This window comes from Henckelia pumila, chromosome 4 (genome assembly GCF_033568475.1).
Source record: "Henckelia pumila isolate YLH828 chromosome 4, ASM3356847v2, whole genome shotgun sequence".
In the NCBI taxonomy this organism is placed as follows: Eukaryota; Viridiplantae; Streptophyta; class Magnoliopsida; order Lamiales; family Gesneriaceae; genus Henckelia; species Henckelia pumila.
Window position 1 is genome coordinate 29,840,421 of NC_133123.1, and position 19,925 is coordinate 29,860,345.

At 33.9% G+C, this 19,925-nt stretch overlaps 3 protein-coding genes across 6 annotated transcripts; all 3 read left to right on the forward strand.

The window, feature by feature from the left end:
* Positions 1-573: 573 nt before the first annotated feature.
* LOC140894610 (uncharacterized) lies at positions 574-4,276 on the forward strand. Of its 2 annotated transcripts, XM_073303171.1 has the most exons (6): positions 574-1,162; positions 1,789-1,825; positions 1,914-2,150; positions 2,250-2,297; positions 3,288-3,727; positions 4,022-4,276. In XM_073303171.1, the coding sequence occupies exons 1-6, from the start codon at positions 858-860 to the stop codon at positions 4,092-4,094; spliced, it is 1,140 nt and encodes a 379-aa protein (XP_073159272.1). In that variant the 5' UTR covers positions 574-857; the 3' UTR covers positions 4,095-4,276. The 2 variants fall into 2 exon arrangements, with proteins under 2 accessions (XP_073159272.1, XP_073159271.1); XM_073303170.1 differs by lacking the exon at positions 4,022-4,276 and having other exon boundaries at positions 3,288-4,014.
* A 971-nt stretch (positions 4,277-5,247) lies between these two features.
* On the forward strand, positions 5,248-10,298 carry LOC140863290 (WPP domain-interacting tail-anchored protein 1). Of its 3 annotated transcripts, none has more exons than XM_073266610.1 (6): positions 5,248-5,290; positions 6,174-6,222; positions 6,535-7,137; positions 7,431-8,536; positions 9,192-9,389; positions 9,898-10,298. In XM_073266610.1, the coding sequence occupies exons 3-6, from the start codon at positions 6,573-6,575 to the stop codon at positions 10,108-10,110; spliced, it is 2,082 nt and encodes a 693-aa protein (XP_073122711.1). In that variant the 5' UTR covers positions 5,248-5,290; positions 6,174-6,222; positions 6,535-6,572; the 3' UTR covers positions 10,111-10,298. The 3 variants fall into 3 exon arrangements, with proteins under 3 accessions (XP_073122711.1, XP_073122710.1, XP_073122712.1); XM_073266609.1 differs by lacking the exon at positions 5,248-5,290 and adding an exon at positions 5,330-5,436; XM_073266611.1 differs by lacking the exon at positions 5,248-5,290 and adding an exon at positions 5,483-5,562.
* Positions 10,299-11,105: 807 nt separating this feature from the next.
* LOC140864700 (uncharacterized) lies at positions 11,106-13,008 on the forward strand. The gene has a single exon (XM_073269000.1). The coding sequence runs from the start codon at positions 11,142-11,144 to the stop codon at positions 12,414-12,416; it is 1,275 nt and encodes a 424-aa protein (XP_073125101.1). The 5' UTR covers positions 11,106-11,141; the 3' UTR covers positions 12,417-13,008.
* The last annotated feature ends 6,917 nt before the right edge of the window (positions 13,009-19,925 follow it).

Sequence of the window (19,925 nt, forward strand, 5' to 3'; positions counted from 1 at the left end):
ATGAATCATAACAAAAACAAGACCATCTTCTTGATTTGAATTAAATCGAACACAAACATAAGCAAAATTCGAGGTTAGAAATTTCACTATTTTTTTTAAGAAAAAAAAATGATTACAAAGGTTTCCTAAGGTTGTCTGATAAGTGTTTTTTTTAATTAAAATACTTTATGAGAAATCAAAATAATGTATTTGATATCTTATGTATTATTATTATTTTTTATTTTTAAACTATATAAAATTTAATATCTATCATTCGATACAAAAATATCAAATTTAATATCAGATCTCAGATTCAAACGTAAATTATAATAAACTTTCCAAATAATTAAAAAAGAAAAGATCTCTTAAATCCTGAAATATCCGGTACTATTTCTATAAGAAATTAAAATACATTTTTATAAAAAAATTAGATTAATCGTGTTTATTATTAAGATCTTATTTTACAATTTTAAAATACATCTTTGTTTTTTTAAAAAAAAAAAATCAAGAAAGAATGCTTTAAATTGAATTTTTGAATGTGCAAGCAATTAAATACAGCCCTCCACCAGCATGTTACCTCACACGTGCCACCATCTCCGGGGATCCCTCCTCAGTTCTTCCCCCTATCTTCTTTTTTTGTTTTTTCAGAAGAAGATTTTTTAAGATTATATTTAAATTATTTATATATATATATATATTCTGAAAATTTTCCCAATTCATAACGGACAAATCTAAATCTAAATTGTTGGAAATGAATCTTAAATCCAATCACATGTACGCATCCCTAGCTTTCTAAATTTGAGGGGTGGAAGAAATCATTTTTTCAGGTTTTAATTGTTGTTTTTTTTCCTTTAATTTATTGGTGTATATTTGCGTAAATGGGGGCGGTGACGTCGTCGATGGCGGCGAAGTTTGCGTTTTTTCCGCCGAATCCACCTTCGTACGCGGTGACGACGGCGGAGGAGGCGAAGGGGAAGCTGCGGATGACGGAGGTTGCGGAGAAGGAAAACGTCGACGTTCTGAAAGTTAAGACGAAGAGGGGGACGGAGATTGTGGCGGTTTATGTGAAGAACCCGATGGCGAAGCTCACGTTGTTGTACTCTCACGGCAACGCCGCTGATCTAGGGCAGATGTACGACCTCTTTAGTGAGCTCAGCATTCACCTCCGAGTCAATTTGATGGGGTATTTTCAAAATTCTAGTCTTTTTTTTTCCCCATAAATGTATATGTTTCTTTTCTGCATTTTCATGTACGAGATTGGGGCGTAGTTTCCTGGTAGAATAAAATATATATATTTTTTTAATGCATGGTTTCATCTGGTGGAATATGATTAACTTCTGAAGGCGGGTGAAATTGTAGATTGTGAATGGTGCGACGGGCTAAGTTGAATGTTTCTTCATGTTCCAGTTTTTTACTTGAACATGGTACGAATATGTTTACTTCATAAAACCACAGTGATTGAGGAAGGGAGTTGGAACAAGCCCAGTGGAGACAGATGCCATGTATTTGGAGGAGCAAAACATGGATTTTTGAAAATAAATTAGGCTTGAAATTTCAGAACTTTTTTAGTTTAGGGGCATCCCCTCTCGGTAGTCATGAAAGAGCTATGGTTTACTCCAGTTTTCTGTTAATCTCAACCAGAATCCATCATACAAGATGAGTATTCAGCTCTATTTTGTCTTGCCATCAAATATTGCAAACCGCCAAACCCCATTAAGTCCACAAAAATATTATCCATCCAGCAAAACTATGCATGCGAAAGTTTGAATTCACAATGCCAACTTCTAGATTTTAATTTCTTTTTGGCAGGTATGACTATTCAGGCTATGGACAGTCTACCGGGAAGGTATGAGTGATGGGGAACATATTCAATAGCTGTGACAATTTTTTAATGGAAATTAATAACTTGTTTTTGTGTGTGTTTATTTTCAAAGCCAAGTGAGCAAAACACTTACGCAGACATAGAAGCTGCATATGAATGCCTTCAAGAGACTTATGGTGTGAAGGAAGAGGATATAATATTGTACGGACAGTCTGTTGGCAGTGGACCAACTTTAGATTTGGCTTCTCGTTTGTCTAGATTAAGAGCTGTTGTGCTTCATAGCGCTATACTCTCAGGACTGCGAGTTATGTATCCCGTGAAGCGAACATATTGGTTTGACATTTATAAGGTTGATCTAATTTCATGCAAGTAACATAGTACCTTTCTTTTATTCATTGTACTGTATGGATGAATACTCCGTTTACTAATGTTCTATTTTGTGGCACAGAATATCGACAAAATCCCATTGGTCCAATGCCCAGTATTGCTTATTCATGTAAGTTTTTATATATTCCGAGGGTTGTAAAAGAGCTTCCAATGATCGTTAAATGCTGGCAAGCTGGTAGAGGGATTTATTCTGCACTCAGTTGTTAAGATTAGTTAATAGTGACTGAATAAATATAGCACTTTCCACAGCTAGCAAATTTCCATTGATACTGTGTAGTTTTCGAAAAATAACATCTGCAATCAGTATTTGTGGAATTGAGAATACTTGGATGGTTTGATGATTCAATATTTGAACCTGTATTGTATGCCTTTGGATGTTGCATTTTATTTCAGACTATAACTTTTTCGGCTATCGAATTTGTTCTCCCACTGATACCATTGCTACATTTTTTTCCGAATTCTATTTTTAAAACTGATTTAATTACCATGTTTGGGAAGCTGCATGGTACATACTCAATATCTGGACTCAAGATTCATGATATCTGGACCCATTGGTCCAATGCCCAGTATTGCTTATTCATGTAAGTTTTTATATATTCCGAGGGTTGTAAAAGAGCGTCCAATGATCGTTAAATGCTGGCAAGCTGGTAGAGGGATTTATTCTGCACTCAGTTGTTAAAATTAGTTAATAGTGACTGAATAAATATAGCACTTTCCACAGCTAGCAAATTTCCATTGATACTGTGTAGTTTTTGAAAAATAACATCTGCAATCAGTATTTGTGCAATTGAGAATACTTGGATGGTTTGATGATTCAATATTTGAACCTGTATTGTATGCCTTTGGATGTTGCATTTTATTTCAGACTATAACTTTTTCGGCTATCGAATTTGTTCTCCCACCGATACCATTGCTACATTTTTTTTCCGAATTCTATTTTTAAAACTGATTTAATTACCATGTTTGGGAAGCTGCATGGTACATACTCAATATCTGGACTCAAGATTCATGATAACTGGAAGTTTTGTTGAAGCTTGAGTATTATACTATCTGCACTTGAATTGTTTTCTAAGAGTCCATAATGTTTTAAATGTTGCAGGGTACGGCAGATGATGTAGTAGATTGCTCCCATGGGAAACAGCTATGGGAGCTTTGTCAAGACAAGTACGAGCCATTATGGGTTAAAGGTGGCAACCATTGTGACCTTGAGCTCTACCCAGAATATATCAAGCATTTGAAGAAGTTCATCTCAGCTATCGAGAAATCTGGACATACGAGGAACGGATCCTTTTCATCTGTGGATCAGATGGACATTGCTCGAAACAGCACAGATTGCAGACCTAGACCAAGCTTAGATCAGAGAGAGAAGTCGAAATCAAGCACAGATCACAGGGAGAATCCTCGAGTGAGCATAGATCGAAGAGACAAGTCTAGAGCAAGCACCGACAAGAGAGAAAGATCACGGAAAAGTGTGGATTATACTGAGAAACCGAATAACAACACAGAACAGCCAGAGAGAGCACGGAACAGCATAGATCGGTTAGTCTCAATATGTATCTGTCAAAGTTTCTTCAGTTATATGCTCGAACAAACAAGGGAGCACCAAAAAACTCCATTGATGGAGTGGAAGAAGCCTAAAGGGATGATCTCTTTTATCAAGGGGGCAAAATTTATATTTCTGTGAAATGCACTCATAAAAAATAATAAATTTTTAAAACAGGCTGGGCGATTGCCTGTTCGTCTCCTGTTGGATACTACTCCCCTGTTTATCGTCTCATTTTGTGATTACAAAAAAAAACATTTTCACTGATTGTTGGAATTGAATTGTGGCAGCTTTGGAGATATGATGAAATCGGCTGTTTTGTGTAATATCGACTGTTTCAAGCCTGTGGGAACAAAGGTTTGAGAGTGACTGGATTGTAAGTTGCCTACTCCGGGCACTTGTTAAATCAACTGGTAGTATGTAGTTTTTCTTTTTCTTTTTTGTTTATTTTTATGCAATGTTCTTTCCATAGAAGCGCAATTGAAATTGTTTCAGGTGTTAGACTATGAATATTTATTTGAACAATTGAATTTGTTTACCATTTATTTTAAATTATTGTTTGTAAATGTAGAATTGTATTTATTACTTTGTTTTATTTTCACCTTGATTATTTCTAATGGGACTCTCGAAGTCGATTCGAGTTTGGCAAGATGGAATTCGAATTCGAACATGAACACAATTCGTTTGGATAAGTTGGTAATATGTCAGTGCTCAGCCTTAGTTAGAAAGACTATCGCATTGGGTAAAGTAAACTTCGCACTATTATTTTGTATGAATGATCATATATTGAACAATTTTGTACCGTTCTTACGCATCCATATATCTCGTACATACATAAAATTGACGTGATAAATCATGAGTTGTTAGATATCATATTAAAATATTATTCTTAAGATAGGTTGAACTAAACGATTATACATTCGGTATAATTTCAGTTTTCAAGGCTAGCAGTGTTGGAAAGGATCCGTGCCACGCCACGCGCATTGCTCGAGTATTAATATTATATGAAGTAAATCAACAAAATTATTTTAGATAAGCGATGTGGTTATCAAAAGACGCACAAAGGATTTATTATTAATAAAAAAATATGGGCAAGGTAAACAATTAAATTTAATGGATCTATATCTGTGGGCCCAAATTATGTAAATCCTACAGCCCAAACTATGCCAACCCGACGTGCGAATGGGACGGCAGTCCACAGTTTGCTCCCACGTGCCACAGGAAAAAAAAAAAAAAAAAAAGGTCACGTGATATCACGTGATGATCATATCGGTTAATATAATTTCTGTAAAAAATTCTTTTTTAGGCATTTCGTAAAATTAGGGAAGCTACAGTTTTAGTTTAATTTTTTATTATTATTAATTATTATGATTTTGATCTTTTTTAATATTATTATATGATTAAAATGGTAATTTTTTTTTTTAAAAAAAGGTAATAAGTGAGTCTAGAATTGTAATAAACAAATAAATTACACTAAATATCAATCTGCACTTGCATAATAAAACAAGGGTACTCGATTTACTTCCACGTTTAGTCTGGAACCTGCGACACTCCAAACGGCATGTTTCTTTTGTGAATGTGATTCTTTTCTTCTTTTTTTCTTTTTTTTTCGATCCATTTTCTTGCAATTCATTTTAGATCACATCCACAAATGATCTCTGGTTCTGTTCTCCAACATTCGAAGTGATGTTTCCCCCGATTTGAGGTTTGAATTACGCTGGTTTTGTTGTGACTGTGCGTAGGCAAGGGGAATTCGATCACTGATCTTTTCTTGGCGTTGTCGATTATCAAATGGAAAATAATGACAGATGTATTTGATATTTGATTATACGTAAGTTAATGAAGGGGATTTATAATTATGGATCAGGATGATGTTGGTGCCGTACGGAACCATGAATTAGTAAAGTTGTATGAGACTGAGTGTGGGTTTGAGTGTTGTGGGGAAGATGTGAATGATAATTTTGTCATGCTGTAGACTCAAGTTTGTGTTTGAAGGAACTGGATTATGGGCTCCCTGTTGTGAAGGTTTCTTGATTTGTGAAAAGTTAGGGCGGACCCAATCTGGTGTCTGGTGGGGAGTGTGAGGGACTCAGGGGCTACTGGCCGTGTTTTTTTTTGGGGGATTGAACTTTCTTTGTTATAGAAATTATGAAAAGATTTTGAATTTTTCTAGAGGGAATTTCACATGCAGACATCATGCTCTGCTCACGCTACAAGTTTCATTGGACAGTTGCAGGGATTTTGCGTCACGATTTTAGGGGTCGATGTTGGTTGTGAAAATTTCTAAAAAAATCTGATAGTATAGCTAAGTGAAAGTCAAGTGATTATGATTTGTTAATCTCATCTGTTCACTTCTTCCGTACACGTAGTTTAAACTTTTGATTTTCGTTCATTTTGATTACTTATCTTGCTTCTTACCCAATTTCATCTTTTACCTTGTAGAAGCTGGATCGACCCGCATTCGTGTAACTCTAACCATGAGCAACACGGGGTAAATTCTTACGCCAGTTATTTCCTTACATTTTAAACCTGTATATTCACCATCCACCAATGAAACCATCCAATACAAAAGCGAAATACATGCAATCCTCTTCGTTCAAAATGACACAATAGTAGTTTATATTAGTATTTGATTTTAAACCCAATCTATTTAAGACAACTGTGAGTCTGTGAGTTCCTGAACTTCAAGTAGTTTTCTTTATGGGTCTTACTCTTATCCACTCCACATGACTCCTCATTATGATTATCTGTTAAATCATATTTCGCGTTTGTTCAGAAAAGATGTATAAGCTATATTTTTCAGGGTCTAAACTCTAATGAAAGCTGACTAGAAGACTTGAAATGGGTTCCGATACCATTCAAGATGGGTCTGCTTCTGCCGAACTTGTAGGTTCTGGAGAAATGGAAGCTGAATCAAATAATATGGATTCACTTGAAGTTGTTTCATCTCGTGGAGACATCATTGAAGAGCTAGATAGTGCAGCAAAATCTTTAACAAGGGTTGAATTAGATTTAGCATGTTGCTCTGAAAAGCTGGTTAATCTGGATATACTTGTGATGCATGTGGCTTCAAGGGAAAATGATTTTGAAACTTTTGCTTTGGAGGGGGAGCATACACTGGAAGGCTCAGCTGAGAAAGCATTTCAATTTGACCTTTTATATGGGTTTTTGGACTCTGAAATCAGAGAACTGGATACTTTTCTAGTGGGTCTTCAAACTGATGTTGCTACATCTGGAAAGGTCATATCATCATTCAAGCAGCTTGGTGATGGTTTTAGGGAAATGGAAGAAAAGATGCGAGATTGTGAGGAATCCCTGAAACGGTCATTTGAACAGTTATCAGACATGAAAGTGCAATCTGCAAACTTCCATAGGATCTTGTTACCTTCTTCGGAAGATGAAAAATGTATGTTCATCACTTTCTCAATTTTCTTTCTTTTTCCCACCCTCTTTTTATAACTTTTGAACATGAGATTCAATTTTGCAGATCGATAATTAGCTTATGATGTGCATGTTTTAGCAATATTTACCGGGGTTTCAGCCTGAGTAATAAATAGAGGGTAACTTTTTGGTTCTTTTGTTGTTCAGGCTCCTGGTTGCGTCCCCGAGTATATCAGTCTTGATTAAATGTCTTCTGTATTTGTGTTTCATGGGGAGTTTCATTTATAATAATCTAACAGTCTCTAGTACTATGGGCAGCGAAATATGACCAGGAGTTTGCAGGTCTGGAAAATGGCGAGCTCTCTAATTTGAATACAAAGATTAGAATGCAGACCGCAGAGCAGCAGAGGCATATTTTGAGAATGCTGGAGAAGTCTTTGGCTCGCGAAATGGATTTTGAGAAGAAGCTAACTGAGGCTAGACAAATTGAGGAAGATTTAAAATTTAGGCTACAACAAGAAGTCATCGGTATTGAAGAAGAAGCTGAAATTATTTGGGAAAGACTGTTTGAGGCAGAAAATAATTCAGAAATTTTGTTGGGGGTTTTGAATGAGCTAGTTGGGAGAATTCAGATTGCACAATTTAATTTAAATGGATATGTTCAGAGAGAAGGAGAATTGGTATTTCAGTGTGAAGGTCTAAATGAACAACTGCAAAAAAAAGACCTTGCTTTAGTGCACTCTGAGCGTTCCAGGGATGAACTTTTGGAAAAAGTTAATTTACTAGAGCAGAAACTGAATGAATATGAAGCTCAACTGCACACCGTTGAGGATACTTCAGAGCAAAATAAAGAATCTTCCTCAATGATTTATGCCAGGAAAAACATAGGTGATGAAACTATGGAAAAGGACACTGAAGCTGAAAAGCGGGTTGAGAGTTCCGAATCAGAGTGTAAATTGCTTAGAGAGTCTAATATGGAGCTTAATAATGACCTGAGTCGCTTGAGAAGTGGCATTGCTGATGCAACTGAGAGGGTGGAGCAACTAGAGAGGCAGTTAAAAGATTCCGAATTTAAGGGACTACATGCACGGGCATCTGCTGAAGCTAGTGAAGAGAAGCAAAATATGCTAAATTGCACGATCGAGGATATGGAAGATTTGATAAAAGATCTTAAATCAAAGGTTTCAAAGGCCGAAAGTCAGACTGAGAGCATTGAAGATAAGTGCATCACCTTGTCAGAGTCCAATGCCGAACTTGTTGGAGAAGTTAATTTTCTTAGAGGTAGAGTGGAGCACATGGAAACATCTTTGCATCAGGCTGATGACGCAAAGAAGGAGACTGTAAAACATGTTAGGATGTATACTAAAGTCATTGCTGATTTAGTTGTGCAGTTGGCTCTTGAAAGAGAACGTCTTCACAAGCAGGTCAGCATTCTGGTTGTTCATATCATGGTGTTGTTGACCGAGTTACTTGTAAGAAAATCCTGGTTTGTATCATTTGTTTGTACCGTTTCTCTGTTCTCACTCTCCAGCATGCCTTTGTTTTGTTGGATAACGGAGATGTTACGCTGTGGTCCAGATATTTTCACCAAACCTATGCCTTCTAGTTATTTGATCTTAAATGAAATTCTCGAGCCATCAGTCTGAGGTGAAATTTTCAGTTACTTTTGTAAGTTTTGCCTGCATAGTCTGCAGTAGATATGGATCCCATAACATGTCTACTTGATATAGTTCCAATTGAATATCAGGCATCTATAACTTAGTTTCAGACTGTAACTTTAATCGTTATGGAGGCAAGAACAAAATATAGCTATGATGCATACTCCTCCTTGCGATGAAAAGATGTTTCTCTACTTCTAACCTTTCTTATTGTGGATAAGCTCAATGAGAACTGAATTATTGGGACTAGAAATGCCTCTTCAACCAGGAGCTATATGAAAAATATTTAATCAGGTGATGCTGTGAGCCTGTGATAAGTTGTAGAGCATTCTTACTGAATGATAGTAGTTTCCTCGTTATTACGGAATGTTCTGCTTTCAGTTTTAAACCTCCATGCTCATTTATAGTTATATTGTTTCAGATTTCAACTTTGGCAAAAGGGAAAAAGGTAGTGGTTAAGCATTTGAAGCAAATGAACGAGGACAATTCCTTCAATATGGTTGAAAATCCTGCTGCCAATGCAAAATTAGTGAAGGTCTCTAATTTTAGTCTTAACCATGGGACCTCTGGAAATGAAATTGACGAGAAAATAACAGGGTCTTCAGTTACAGCTTATCAGGTTAGTGCCTCTGTTAATTTTGTTGGTCAATCATAATTATTATGCTTATTGCTAGTACCCTGCATTTTATCGTTTACGAGTTTGGGATAACCAGCCTTGATGAACAGACGCAACCCTACATGGGCGTGAGCTAGCTTCTCCCGTTTAGATCTGTCACTTTATTCTTTTGATATTGCTTTCCATATCCTTGTCCACTTCGATATATAGCAACATCAGGGTGAAGTTACGGAATCTAATAGTAATTTGTCTTTTTAAGCTGATCTTATGCATGACTCAAATTCATCATAGGCGACATAATCTTGTATTCCTTGGTTCCACTTTTGCATTTTGAAGAACTGTTGGTTGTTACTTGTGTTGTGGTGTTGTACCAAAAGTCAAAGCACAACTAAGATTTTATTTTTCTGAGGTTCCTATGTTAAGAAGGATCGTTCTCGTTGCCTCTGCAACAACTAAGATCCTGATGCTCCAATCTTTCTGACCCAAAGCATGTGTTTGTTTATTTTTTTAGATTGGAAATGATCCTGGAGATTCATTATTAACAAATGAGATTAAGATGGAGCATTCCATTTCCGCCTCCAAGCTCGAGCCTGTGAGGAACATAGAACCAAGTCAGCTAAATTTCAAGTACGTGTCTGTTGCTGTTCTTGGAATGGTGATTTCTTTGTTGGCGGCTTTTCTCTTCCAGAGCTACGAATGGCAAAATTCGAAGAACACGGACTAATTTGCGTGGTAAATTCGAAAGTGGGCAAGTGTTTGTGTTGTATAATTTTAGGTCATGTTCTGGCAATTTTTGTACATCCGAAACATCCCAAGAAACAGCTCTACTTGGCTGGTGAACTGTAATAAATCTTTTGTATAATCTGTGTCAACGATGAAACATCTAGTGGAATTAAATACGATAATTTATCACGCTGACCTTGAATTTGTTTATTCTTATGAGATCATATTTAATACCGTGATTCTTATGTCATTGACGTGGAGCAGCTTCTGTCCGAATATATAAATCTTGCTGCTTATGTAATTGAAAAGTTTACTCTAAATCCTTCTCATAGTAGTTTTTCAAAATATATATATGTTTCAAGTTTGCGTTTAAAGTTGAACATTTAAAAGAAGCGGGCAACAACTAATGGCTAGTAACTTATATGAAATACAAGTCAAATTGATTGCTAGTAACCTATCTGATACAAGTAAAAAATTTGGAACATCTTTGGGTTTTAAATTCACTGAAACAAAATATCTCGATCATATTAAGACATCTTCAATCATAGCCTAAAAAATGAGTTCATTTTCGTCAAATGCATCGTCCCATCAAAAGTATATGTTCAAAACAATGTCTTTTCTTCAAACTCGTCCCATCAAAAATTTATGTTCAAAACAATGTCTTTTCTTCAAACTCAAACAAAGGTTCGATCATTTTATCACATCTCTTGTGTAATATAAGTACAAAATAATATTTATGGGAGTTATATGATCAAAATGTAAATTATCCCCATTTTTACATATTTTTGGTATAATGAAAACATTAATTTCCTTAAACGTGATTCAACAATTTGATTTTTTTTTTGAGTAAACAAAGACTAGAAAAATATCTTATAGTCATAAAAACGTAAATAATAAAAAAGAAAAATAAGAAAAGACCAATAAGTTTGTATTCTTCTAGTATTTAGTATTTATATATATATATATTTTATCACAAACACACATTCAAAACGAGATTAAACACGCGTCTCTTCTCTTCGTCAAATTTCTACAATGGCGGAGGTCTCTAATCTACACCGCCTCAACCACCATCCGCTGCCGCTTTCCCGGCGCTCCGTATCATCCACCGCCACGACTGGGTCTCTGCAAGGAGATGCCGGAGAGGAAGAAGAGGAAGAAGAATTCTATCGTCATCCTGACCCTTTATTTTTTAATTTCGATTCATTATCCTCTCCAGGTAATCCTTCAAACCCCACATTTTTGGATGATTACACTAGTTCTTTCACTTTCGATTTCGACGCAAACGCAACTGAAAACCTGGACTCTGAATCCGAGGACCCTAATTGCTTCTTCTTCGGAGGCGAAGAAGATGAGGAGCAGATGAATTTCGTCTCAGATCTATTCGAATCGCGTGAAACCCACTTGACGGAGGACCCGATCTGGGAGTTTGATCCAGAACCGGTAGACGAGTCGGGCCTTGAGTTCGGGTTTGGTCCTGGCCTTGGGTCAAATAGGGGACTTCGGGTTGTGGACATGGATTCGGAGTCAGATTCTGAAGAATTCGAGGTAAATTCTGGTTTTGTCAACAATAATGATGATAATTATGATGATGGCTTTGAGGTGAATAATGAGAACTATCATAGCGCAAATGAGAGGGAAGAGTTTGAATGGGAGGAGGTGAGTGAAAGACTTCATTTTGACGAGGTAGAGAATTTGAATTCTGTTATTGATAGAATTGAGGAAATATCCGTTTCGTCAGATATTTCTTCGTCAGACGGTGGAAATTTGATGTTAGGTGATGATATGCGGGAAGAGGATGAGGGAAATATAGAATGGGAAGTGCTGTTGGCAATGAATGATTTGGAGAGGAATTTTGAGCTGGAAAATTCCGCAGAAAGTATTGACGAGAATGGGACTCGCCATGACAATCTGCGGGATCGTGAAGATTATATTTTGGCACTGGAATATGATGCCCTTTTCGGGCAGTTGGTAGAGAATGAGAATGCTTTGAAGGGTAGTCCCCCGGCTGCTAAATCCGTGGTGGAGAACCTGCATTCGGTGGTGTATACAAAGGAGGAGGTAGAGGAAAATAGTTGTCTGGTTTCTTGTGCAGTTTGTATGGATGAGTTTGCTGTTGGTGAGAAGTTGACAAGGATGCCTTGCTACCATCTATACCACGGTGAATGCATTTTGCCGTGGCTCCACAGTAGGAATACATGTCCTGTTTGTCGATTCGAGTTACCCACAGATGATGCAGATTATGAGAGGAGGAGGTCTGATAGAGGAGGTGGTGGACTTTCTGCTTCAAGGCTAATGATCTTGAGGTAAGGTACAATTTTGGACTTTTGCGTTGAAAATGTGGATTAATATGTAAAATGTTTTCTTTTAAAGATGATAGATTTTGGATATTTGGGTGCGAGTGAATTTGGTGTTGTATATAGAATGGTTTATGCCGCAAGGTTTACTGTTTACGGCTGCCATGTTGAATACACGAGTTTTAGGTGATTTGCCTATAATTCTTTTAAAATCGCAAAGCTGTATTTTGGGTCATATGGGAAGACGATCAGTTGGATAGTCAGGTATTTCCTTCTGAATTTTACCTGTCTTTCGATGGTTTGCCGGACTGAACTAAATATCAAGGTCAAGGTTGGGTTGGCTGGTGTAAAGATAAGATGCAGATATGCAGTCGAGCCCCTACCCCTATTAATAATGAGGTAAGAAGATAATATTAAACTAGTTTTTACCGGATGAGCTATGTTTGATGTATAGATTAGGTTTGTGTTAGAGATATCTCTTAGCATCTTATGTCCGTTTGTTGAAACCATCTGAATTCATCTGAATTTGCAAACCTTTTTCCTGCTTGTTTTGAGCTCATGCTCATGTTCTAGTGTTATGAATAAAGTTTCCAATTGTTCAGTTACATCTTTGTCGATGCTATATTCCGGATAGTCTTACCTGCCAATATTCCTTCTCTATCTGTGTATAGAATAATGGGACAAACAACTTTGAAGTGTGAGTAATCGCTCAGTATGAAACTACAAAACACAATTCATGTGATATCAAGCAATGATATATCTGGACAGGTTTACCTTGTTCATGTTATGTAAGAAGATAACATCCAAACACTTGACACTAAATATAGCTACGTATCGTGTTTTACCTGGTAGTAGTGTACATATTGATTAGTTCTAACGATGGTCGCGAGTCGCGACTGGCTCAACTTGTCGTCGCTTTTGACGTCTAAACTAATCGACTGAGTAATCCATTAGCTAATTTATCTCATTAAATTACTTATTGCATGGGGAAGTATCAATCACTAAGGGCAAAATGCTATCCATACAGGCATTTATTCTTGAGTGACTGTACAGAGAATAGTTCCATCATTTTAATGGTGATATTTACTGTCAATTTTTTTTTCTTATAAATATATAATCTTGTGTAGTTTATAATTTTTTGTTGTCATGGAATTAATTGTTTTCATTTAATCATGATATATTTATGGGGTGTTGGTATAATAAAGATGATTACTATATGTGATTACATATAAAAAAAATGCTAAAAAAAATTCAACCGCCTAGGCGGATTATATATAAGAAAATGCTAAAAAAAAAAGTCAACCACCTAGGCACGACCTTGGTAGGCGCCAAGGCGGTCACGGACCGTCTCTCCACGTGTCCCGCCATTTACAACAATGGATATATATATTTTTTATTAAGATTAGTTATGTTATTCTGAAATAATTTGAAGGCTCGATGTAACGAAATAATGCAAATAAATATTTTTGGATGTTTTATGGTATTTGCCTTCGAAAAAAAAATATATATTTTTGGACCTATTTTGTGTTCTGTGACATTGTTCTTTGAAGTTACGCATTTAAGATATAAGGGGTATTTTGATCTTTAAAATTAAAATCTTTTAAAAAAATTAGGGTGACCGCTGTTTTTCAAACAATTTTTTTCACAAAATATGTTTTTCAAATTTTTATTCGGACAGCTTATTGGATATTTAGAATCTAGATTCATTTGAAAATCATAAAATCGGAAAAACTGGTTTTTTTCAAAATTCAGAATACAAAAAATTCAAATAAAATCAAACAAACCGTTCATAAATATATAGATAGACATGCAAATGTATTTCAATATTTCATTTGATCTCATGTGACATATTTACTGTGATCGATCTTATTTATTTCTTAAATCTATTATTTGTTTGTACTATTTTTAATATGTTGAAACAAGCAAAGCATATGGACCATGGTTGTAGAACTTTTTAAAGCTGAAGTGATACATTTTGAGGATTCATATTCTGATATATATTATTAAATATTTTTAATATTTCATATGTTGATATTTGTTTATTTATGATAGCTAGTATGTAAATCATACTTAAAAATATCCAAACTATTTCATTTATAAAAAAAATATTAAAATTTTACATCGATCATCCAAACCAAGAGAAACAGAACCAAAAATATGTCATGGCTTTTAAATATGAATTGTTCGGCTTTGTTTAACATTTGCCAAACCCAATAAATAGAGTTTTTATTAAAATCGAAAACAAACTCAGTTTTATTCATTCAATTCGGACACCCACAAATGAGTCATTTTACTGAAAAAAATCCTAAAAAATAAATAAAAAAAAATCAAATATGTTGATGAATGGTGGGGGCAGCTCTGGGCACTTTAATTTGTCCATCCACAAACTTGGCCTAATTATGGCTTTACCTCTCGCGAATGGCTGCATTTTACACACTAATTTATATTATATTAAATTAATTAAACTACTACTATTTTGCACGGTCAGATACTTTTTAATTACTTCCTTTTATTTATTTGTCATCAGAAGATTCAATGTGTCGATATCTTTCGCGTTCAACTCGAGCCGAGCTAAATTGAATGTGCATGATATTCTTATTTCGACTCAAGAAAAAAATACTAGAATTTGAGTACTTGAGCTTCGGATCGATGTCAAGGTTGAGTCGACTCTAAGGAGTATTCGAGCTCCAATTAGGCTTGAATCAAAATCGAATTCAAGAAAGTTATGATCAAAATAATTACATAATAGTTAACTCAACTCGATTGTAGTCCTCAAATTATCAATATACATTGTATTGTAAAATTAAGGGGCATGCCAAACAAGAAGTTCATGTTTAATCATATATTTTGTGTTATATTTAATCAATTCATGCGTAAATAAATCATATATATTCCGGCTAGCAAATCAGATTATCCTTTGGAGAAAATCAAGTGTTTTAAGTAGTGTTTGCAACCTCTAAAAACAAGTAATTATGAAAATCTTCATAATCATTTATTTTTAGAGGTTGCAAGTTTGTTTGCTAGTGTTCTATTGATTAATATTTCTTGCACGTAAATTGACCTCCATATACATTTTATCATATTCAAATTAAATAGAACGCAATCTGTCATTTTTTAATATGCTATCTCAAAATTGTTGTATTTTCATTAAATTTTTTTTTGGAACTGATTTTTTTATTTTGAAAGCTTGGAACTGATTATAATATAATATAATATAATATAATATAATATAATATAATATAATATATATTATATGTTTATAAATACATTGCTTTGACACGTCATTATTTGAAATTATACTAATTATAAATAATTTTATGAACACCATTCCTAAACATTATTCATTTTAATATAATTAAGTCATCAATAAACTAACCAAATTTGGTCATGTGGAAAAATACCCCAATATTTAATTAAAAAAATAAGAAAACTTCCAAATTTAATTATGTATATCTGTTTTATGATTTGGAATTCCAGCCTGAAATAGTCTATCATCATCGTAATTTTGCAATTTTGGTTTTCTTTTCAACTTGGTGATTTTGATTAACGCTGATATGATGCTCATATGTACCACGCTATATCAACACTCCTGACTAGGGCTGGCATACCGGATCAAAATATCGAGTTTTTGACATATCGTATCGGAATTTTTTCGATATACATACATTTTTTTGGTATACCACAATTTTTTCAGTATCTATACGTACGGTATCAATACGGATTTTTTTCGTACCAAAATTTAAGAATTTTTGTATCGGTATAGGTATGAATTTTTTTTATACCAATATTTCTGATATGTGTTAGAACCTAATTGGGGGGTGGGGGGGGGATTTAGGTTCTATTGACAACTTTAGCAATTTAAAGCGATTATGCAAATACGCAAGCGGAAGACTTAAAGCAATCAAAAATAAATGCGGTAAATAAATGCGTAAAAGAAATAAAGCGATAAATGAGATAGGATATGTTTATGGAAGTTCGACGATAAATCGTCTACGTCTCCCCTTCTTGGTTAAGATCGATTAACCAAGGATCCACTGGCACTTCAACGTCTTGGCCTTGATGGCTCCAAGGATAGCCGTAAAACTTGACACGATCACCGCGTCGATACAACTCGATACTCTTGGCCTTCAGGGCTCCAAGGATAGCCTCAACACAAACACTTGTCTTCATACTCAAGTGCTTACAACGATAGCACAACACACTTGGCTTCACACTCAAGTATTTACAACAATAGCACAACCAACTCACAAACTATTTTTACAAACACTCTCAAATATATCACACAAACACTTTGATAGTGAGAAATTGCTTGCAAAGGAGAGAGAGATGAGTTGGGATGTCTCCAAATGAACTTGGATGGCCTCTATTTATAGTTGGCAAAGATTTGAATCTGATTTGAGTGCTTGGAGCGTGTGTTAAGAAGTCAAGGAGTGACAAAAAGTGTTCGGCGCCGCTGCCTATTTTTTCCCAGCACTGAGCGGATTTTGTGAAAAAATTATATCTCACAATCTAACCGTTGGATTGATCTGAAATTTAAACCAAAGCTTTAAAACATCTGGATCTTCATTCGGAACGGTAAAGATTTGATTTGATCAATAAATCATGCCCAGTATTTTTCGGAAGTCGCTTCATCATGTTTTCGAACTTGTTCTGTGCAACAAATTTGAAAAATTCATATCTCCCAATCCATCCGTTGGAGTGACCTGAAATTTTGACAGAAGCTTTATAACATCATAAGCTTGTATCTGATCGGTGAAGATTGGATTTAAATTTATCAACATTATCAGTTATTTTCTGAAGTCGAATCTTTATGGTTTCGTTCCTTGCAGAAGTGGGTACTGTGCAGTATATATGAAAAAATTCATATCTCTCATTCTAGCTGTTGGCTTGCTCTCAAATTTGGACAGTACATGTAACACTTCTTTATCTAGATTATGACAGGTGAAGATCCGATTTGGAGTCATAGAAAATTTCCAGTAATTTTCGAAAGTTGCTGCTCCATACTTTAGCTTCTTCTTGTCTTTTTCTAAATATCTCTTAACAATGTTCCATGACATCCACATAATATTGTGTCCATTATATGAGCAAATTGAGATTTCATAAATATATTGATAGCTTCAAAATAACTTCCAATAATTTAATCATCAATAAATCTAATCTGTAAAATCTCACTTTAAATGGTTAGTAACAATTAACCGAGTTTTGTAATCATCAAAACATAATATTATGAGACTTGTTAATGCATTAAAAATATTAATCTCATCACACGAGATTTGTATGCGTTTAAGGCGTAACAATATGGTATACCGAAAAACCACCCCTATTCCTGACTCTATTTTTTTTTTTTTTGAAAAAAAAAACTAACTTTGATAAAAATTGAAAAATGCATGTCTAATTAATCAATTTTAACAATATTGGTGCCCAAAATGGTAAAGAAACGTTTATACACTAGTAAATTGTAATTTTTCTGAAAAATTATGATGAGACACGAACTAGTAAATCACATGAATGAATATATATATATATATATATATATATATATATATATTAATCTAACAGATCTCATGTTATGAACTAATAAATTATCTCTTCCTCACTTTAAAATCATCCAAAATTTATTTAAAATTTAATAATACATTATAATGTAATTCACTTATTTTGATCTTAATTCTAATTATTTAAATTTGAATTTTATAAAATATATAAAAAAACTACGTCCACTTATAAGAAATTTAACTAAAACATAAATAAATTCTAGACACTCAACCCCCAAAAGATGAAAATTAAATATTAACTAATTAATTATTCTTGAGCAATGTTATTTCACATAAAGCGTATCGAGTATGTATTTTATAAGATAGTCTCATGACTCGATTCATATATGTAATGAAAAATAGTATTTTTGACATAAAATATTATATTTTTTCACGATTTACATTGAGTCAGATATTCATATAGCACAAAATTGATCCGTGAGACGATCTCATATGAGTTTTTGTGAATAATAGCAATATGATATGTGGGTAGAATTATTCTTATAGTGTCGTATCTCTGAAATATTTGGCTAGTGAATCTATAAACTATGATGAGTTTTGCTTGTGGAGTAATTAAATAGAGCGTGCAAATAAACAAGAGTTGGCTCCACAATGTGACCAATGCCCACACAAAAGGGTGCACATATATCCCCACAAATATTGCAATTTTTCCATCAAAATTCAACATCACACACACCCAATGCAAACATTCTTTTTGGATTTGATCCAATTTCGCATCGCGAGAACATGCCAAGTTGAGAAGGCGACACTACAAAACAAACGCTCATTATGAACGAATTGAATAGGTTTTCTGAGAATTAATAATTTCATAATTTGTAATTAAGTATTATTAAATTCAAATATAACGAATTTTAAGTTGATTGACGTACAACGCAAATGTTTGTTAGTCTCTACTAGCTAACTTCATTTTTGTATTATCCATACTATATTATGATAAATAGTGCGAGCGGAACAACATATTATATCATTATAATTATTGATCATTTTGAAAGATATGATCAAAATCAAATTAAAGTCCTTAATTTCCCAATATGTTGATATAAACCAAGTCAATAACATATGCACATATATAGCTAGGTCAAAATAGTTGATATCATCGATAATATCGACAAATAAAATAATTTTTTTACCACCAATTATAGTAAGTGAAGAGACAAAAAAAAACAACAGAAAATTACTGTTTTTTAGCTCATTTAAATTTACTTTTAATAACCAAACAATTATATATCCCACAAAGTTAGTGGATCGGGAACTTGTCCCAAGTACGTAGGCACACTTTGTTCTAATGCGTCCAAAATAGTTCTAAACAATCAAATGCACCACCCACAAATTTTATATGATATACATATCATATAAAATTAATAAATTGTCGCCTAAGCTGGAAAAGCCTTTAAAAATATTTATCACCACTTCGCCAAAATTTATAGTTGTTAAAAATTGTATAAGTTAAATATTATAAATTGTACGATGTTTTGATTTTTTTCTCGACAGTGATAATTATTATAAATCAACAATCTTACTTTCAATCATTATTTATTACACTCACTAAGATCTACAAAAATTAGATATATGATTTTCATTCTGATACCAATTATATGATTGAGCGTTGTATTTCTAAAAGAATATATATTATATCGTCAGTGTGTCCTAAACTAAATGTTTGGCAACCCGACTAATGTAGTAGTGAAAGCTAAAGTTATCACGAGTAATTAATTAAAAATAATAATTTTTTTATGATAAATAAAATATGATTTAACAATTACGTTCGATGATGATGTAAGCTTATCCCCTCTTAACCAATCTTTTGAGTTTGCTTTACCTTGTTATGTACGATCTCAATATAAATTTTATTGACGTTGTTTTTTTGTTATAATTTTTTTTTAAAAAAATTATATTTATGTATACTTTTTAAAATTTATTGGTTTTCAATTATTATTATTATTATTATTATTATTATTATTATTATT

Bases quoted from the DNA above. Each gene is read 5' to 3' on its own strand.
- LOC140894610 (XM_073303170.1), top strand. From the start codon at position 858: ATGGGGGCGGTGACGTCGTCGATGGCGGCGAAGTTTGCGTTTTTTCCG. The intron at 1,826-1,913 runs GTATGAGTGATG...TTATTTTCAAAG, and splicing joins ATGGACAGTCTACCGGGAAG to CCAAGTGAGCAAAACACTTA. The intron at 2,151-2,249 runs GTTGATCTAATT...TTTGTGGCACAG, and splicing joins ATTGGTTTGACATTTATAAG to AATATCGACAAAATCCCATT.
- LOC140863290 (XM_073266610.1), top strand. From the start codon at position 6,573: ATGGGTTCCGATACCATTCAAGATGGGTCTGCTTCTGCCGAACTTGTA. The intron at 7,138-7,430 runs GTATGTTCATCA...TACTATGGGCAG, and splicing joins TTCTTCGGAAGATGAAAAAT to CGAAATATGACCAGGAGTTT. The intron at 8,537-9,191 runs GTCAGCATTCTG...ATATTGTTTCAG, and splicing joins GAGAACGTCTTCACAAGCAG to ATTTCAACTTTGGCAAAAGG.
- LOC140864700 (XM_073269000.1), top strand. From the start codon at position 11,142: ATGGCGGAGGTCTCTAATCTACACCGCCTCAACCACCATCCGCTGCCG.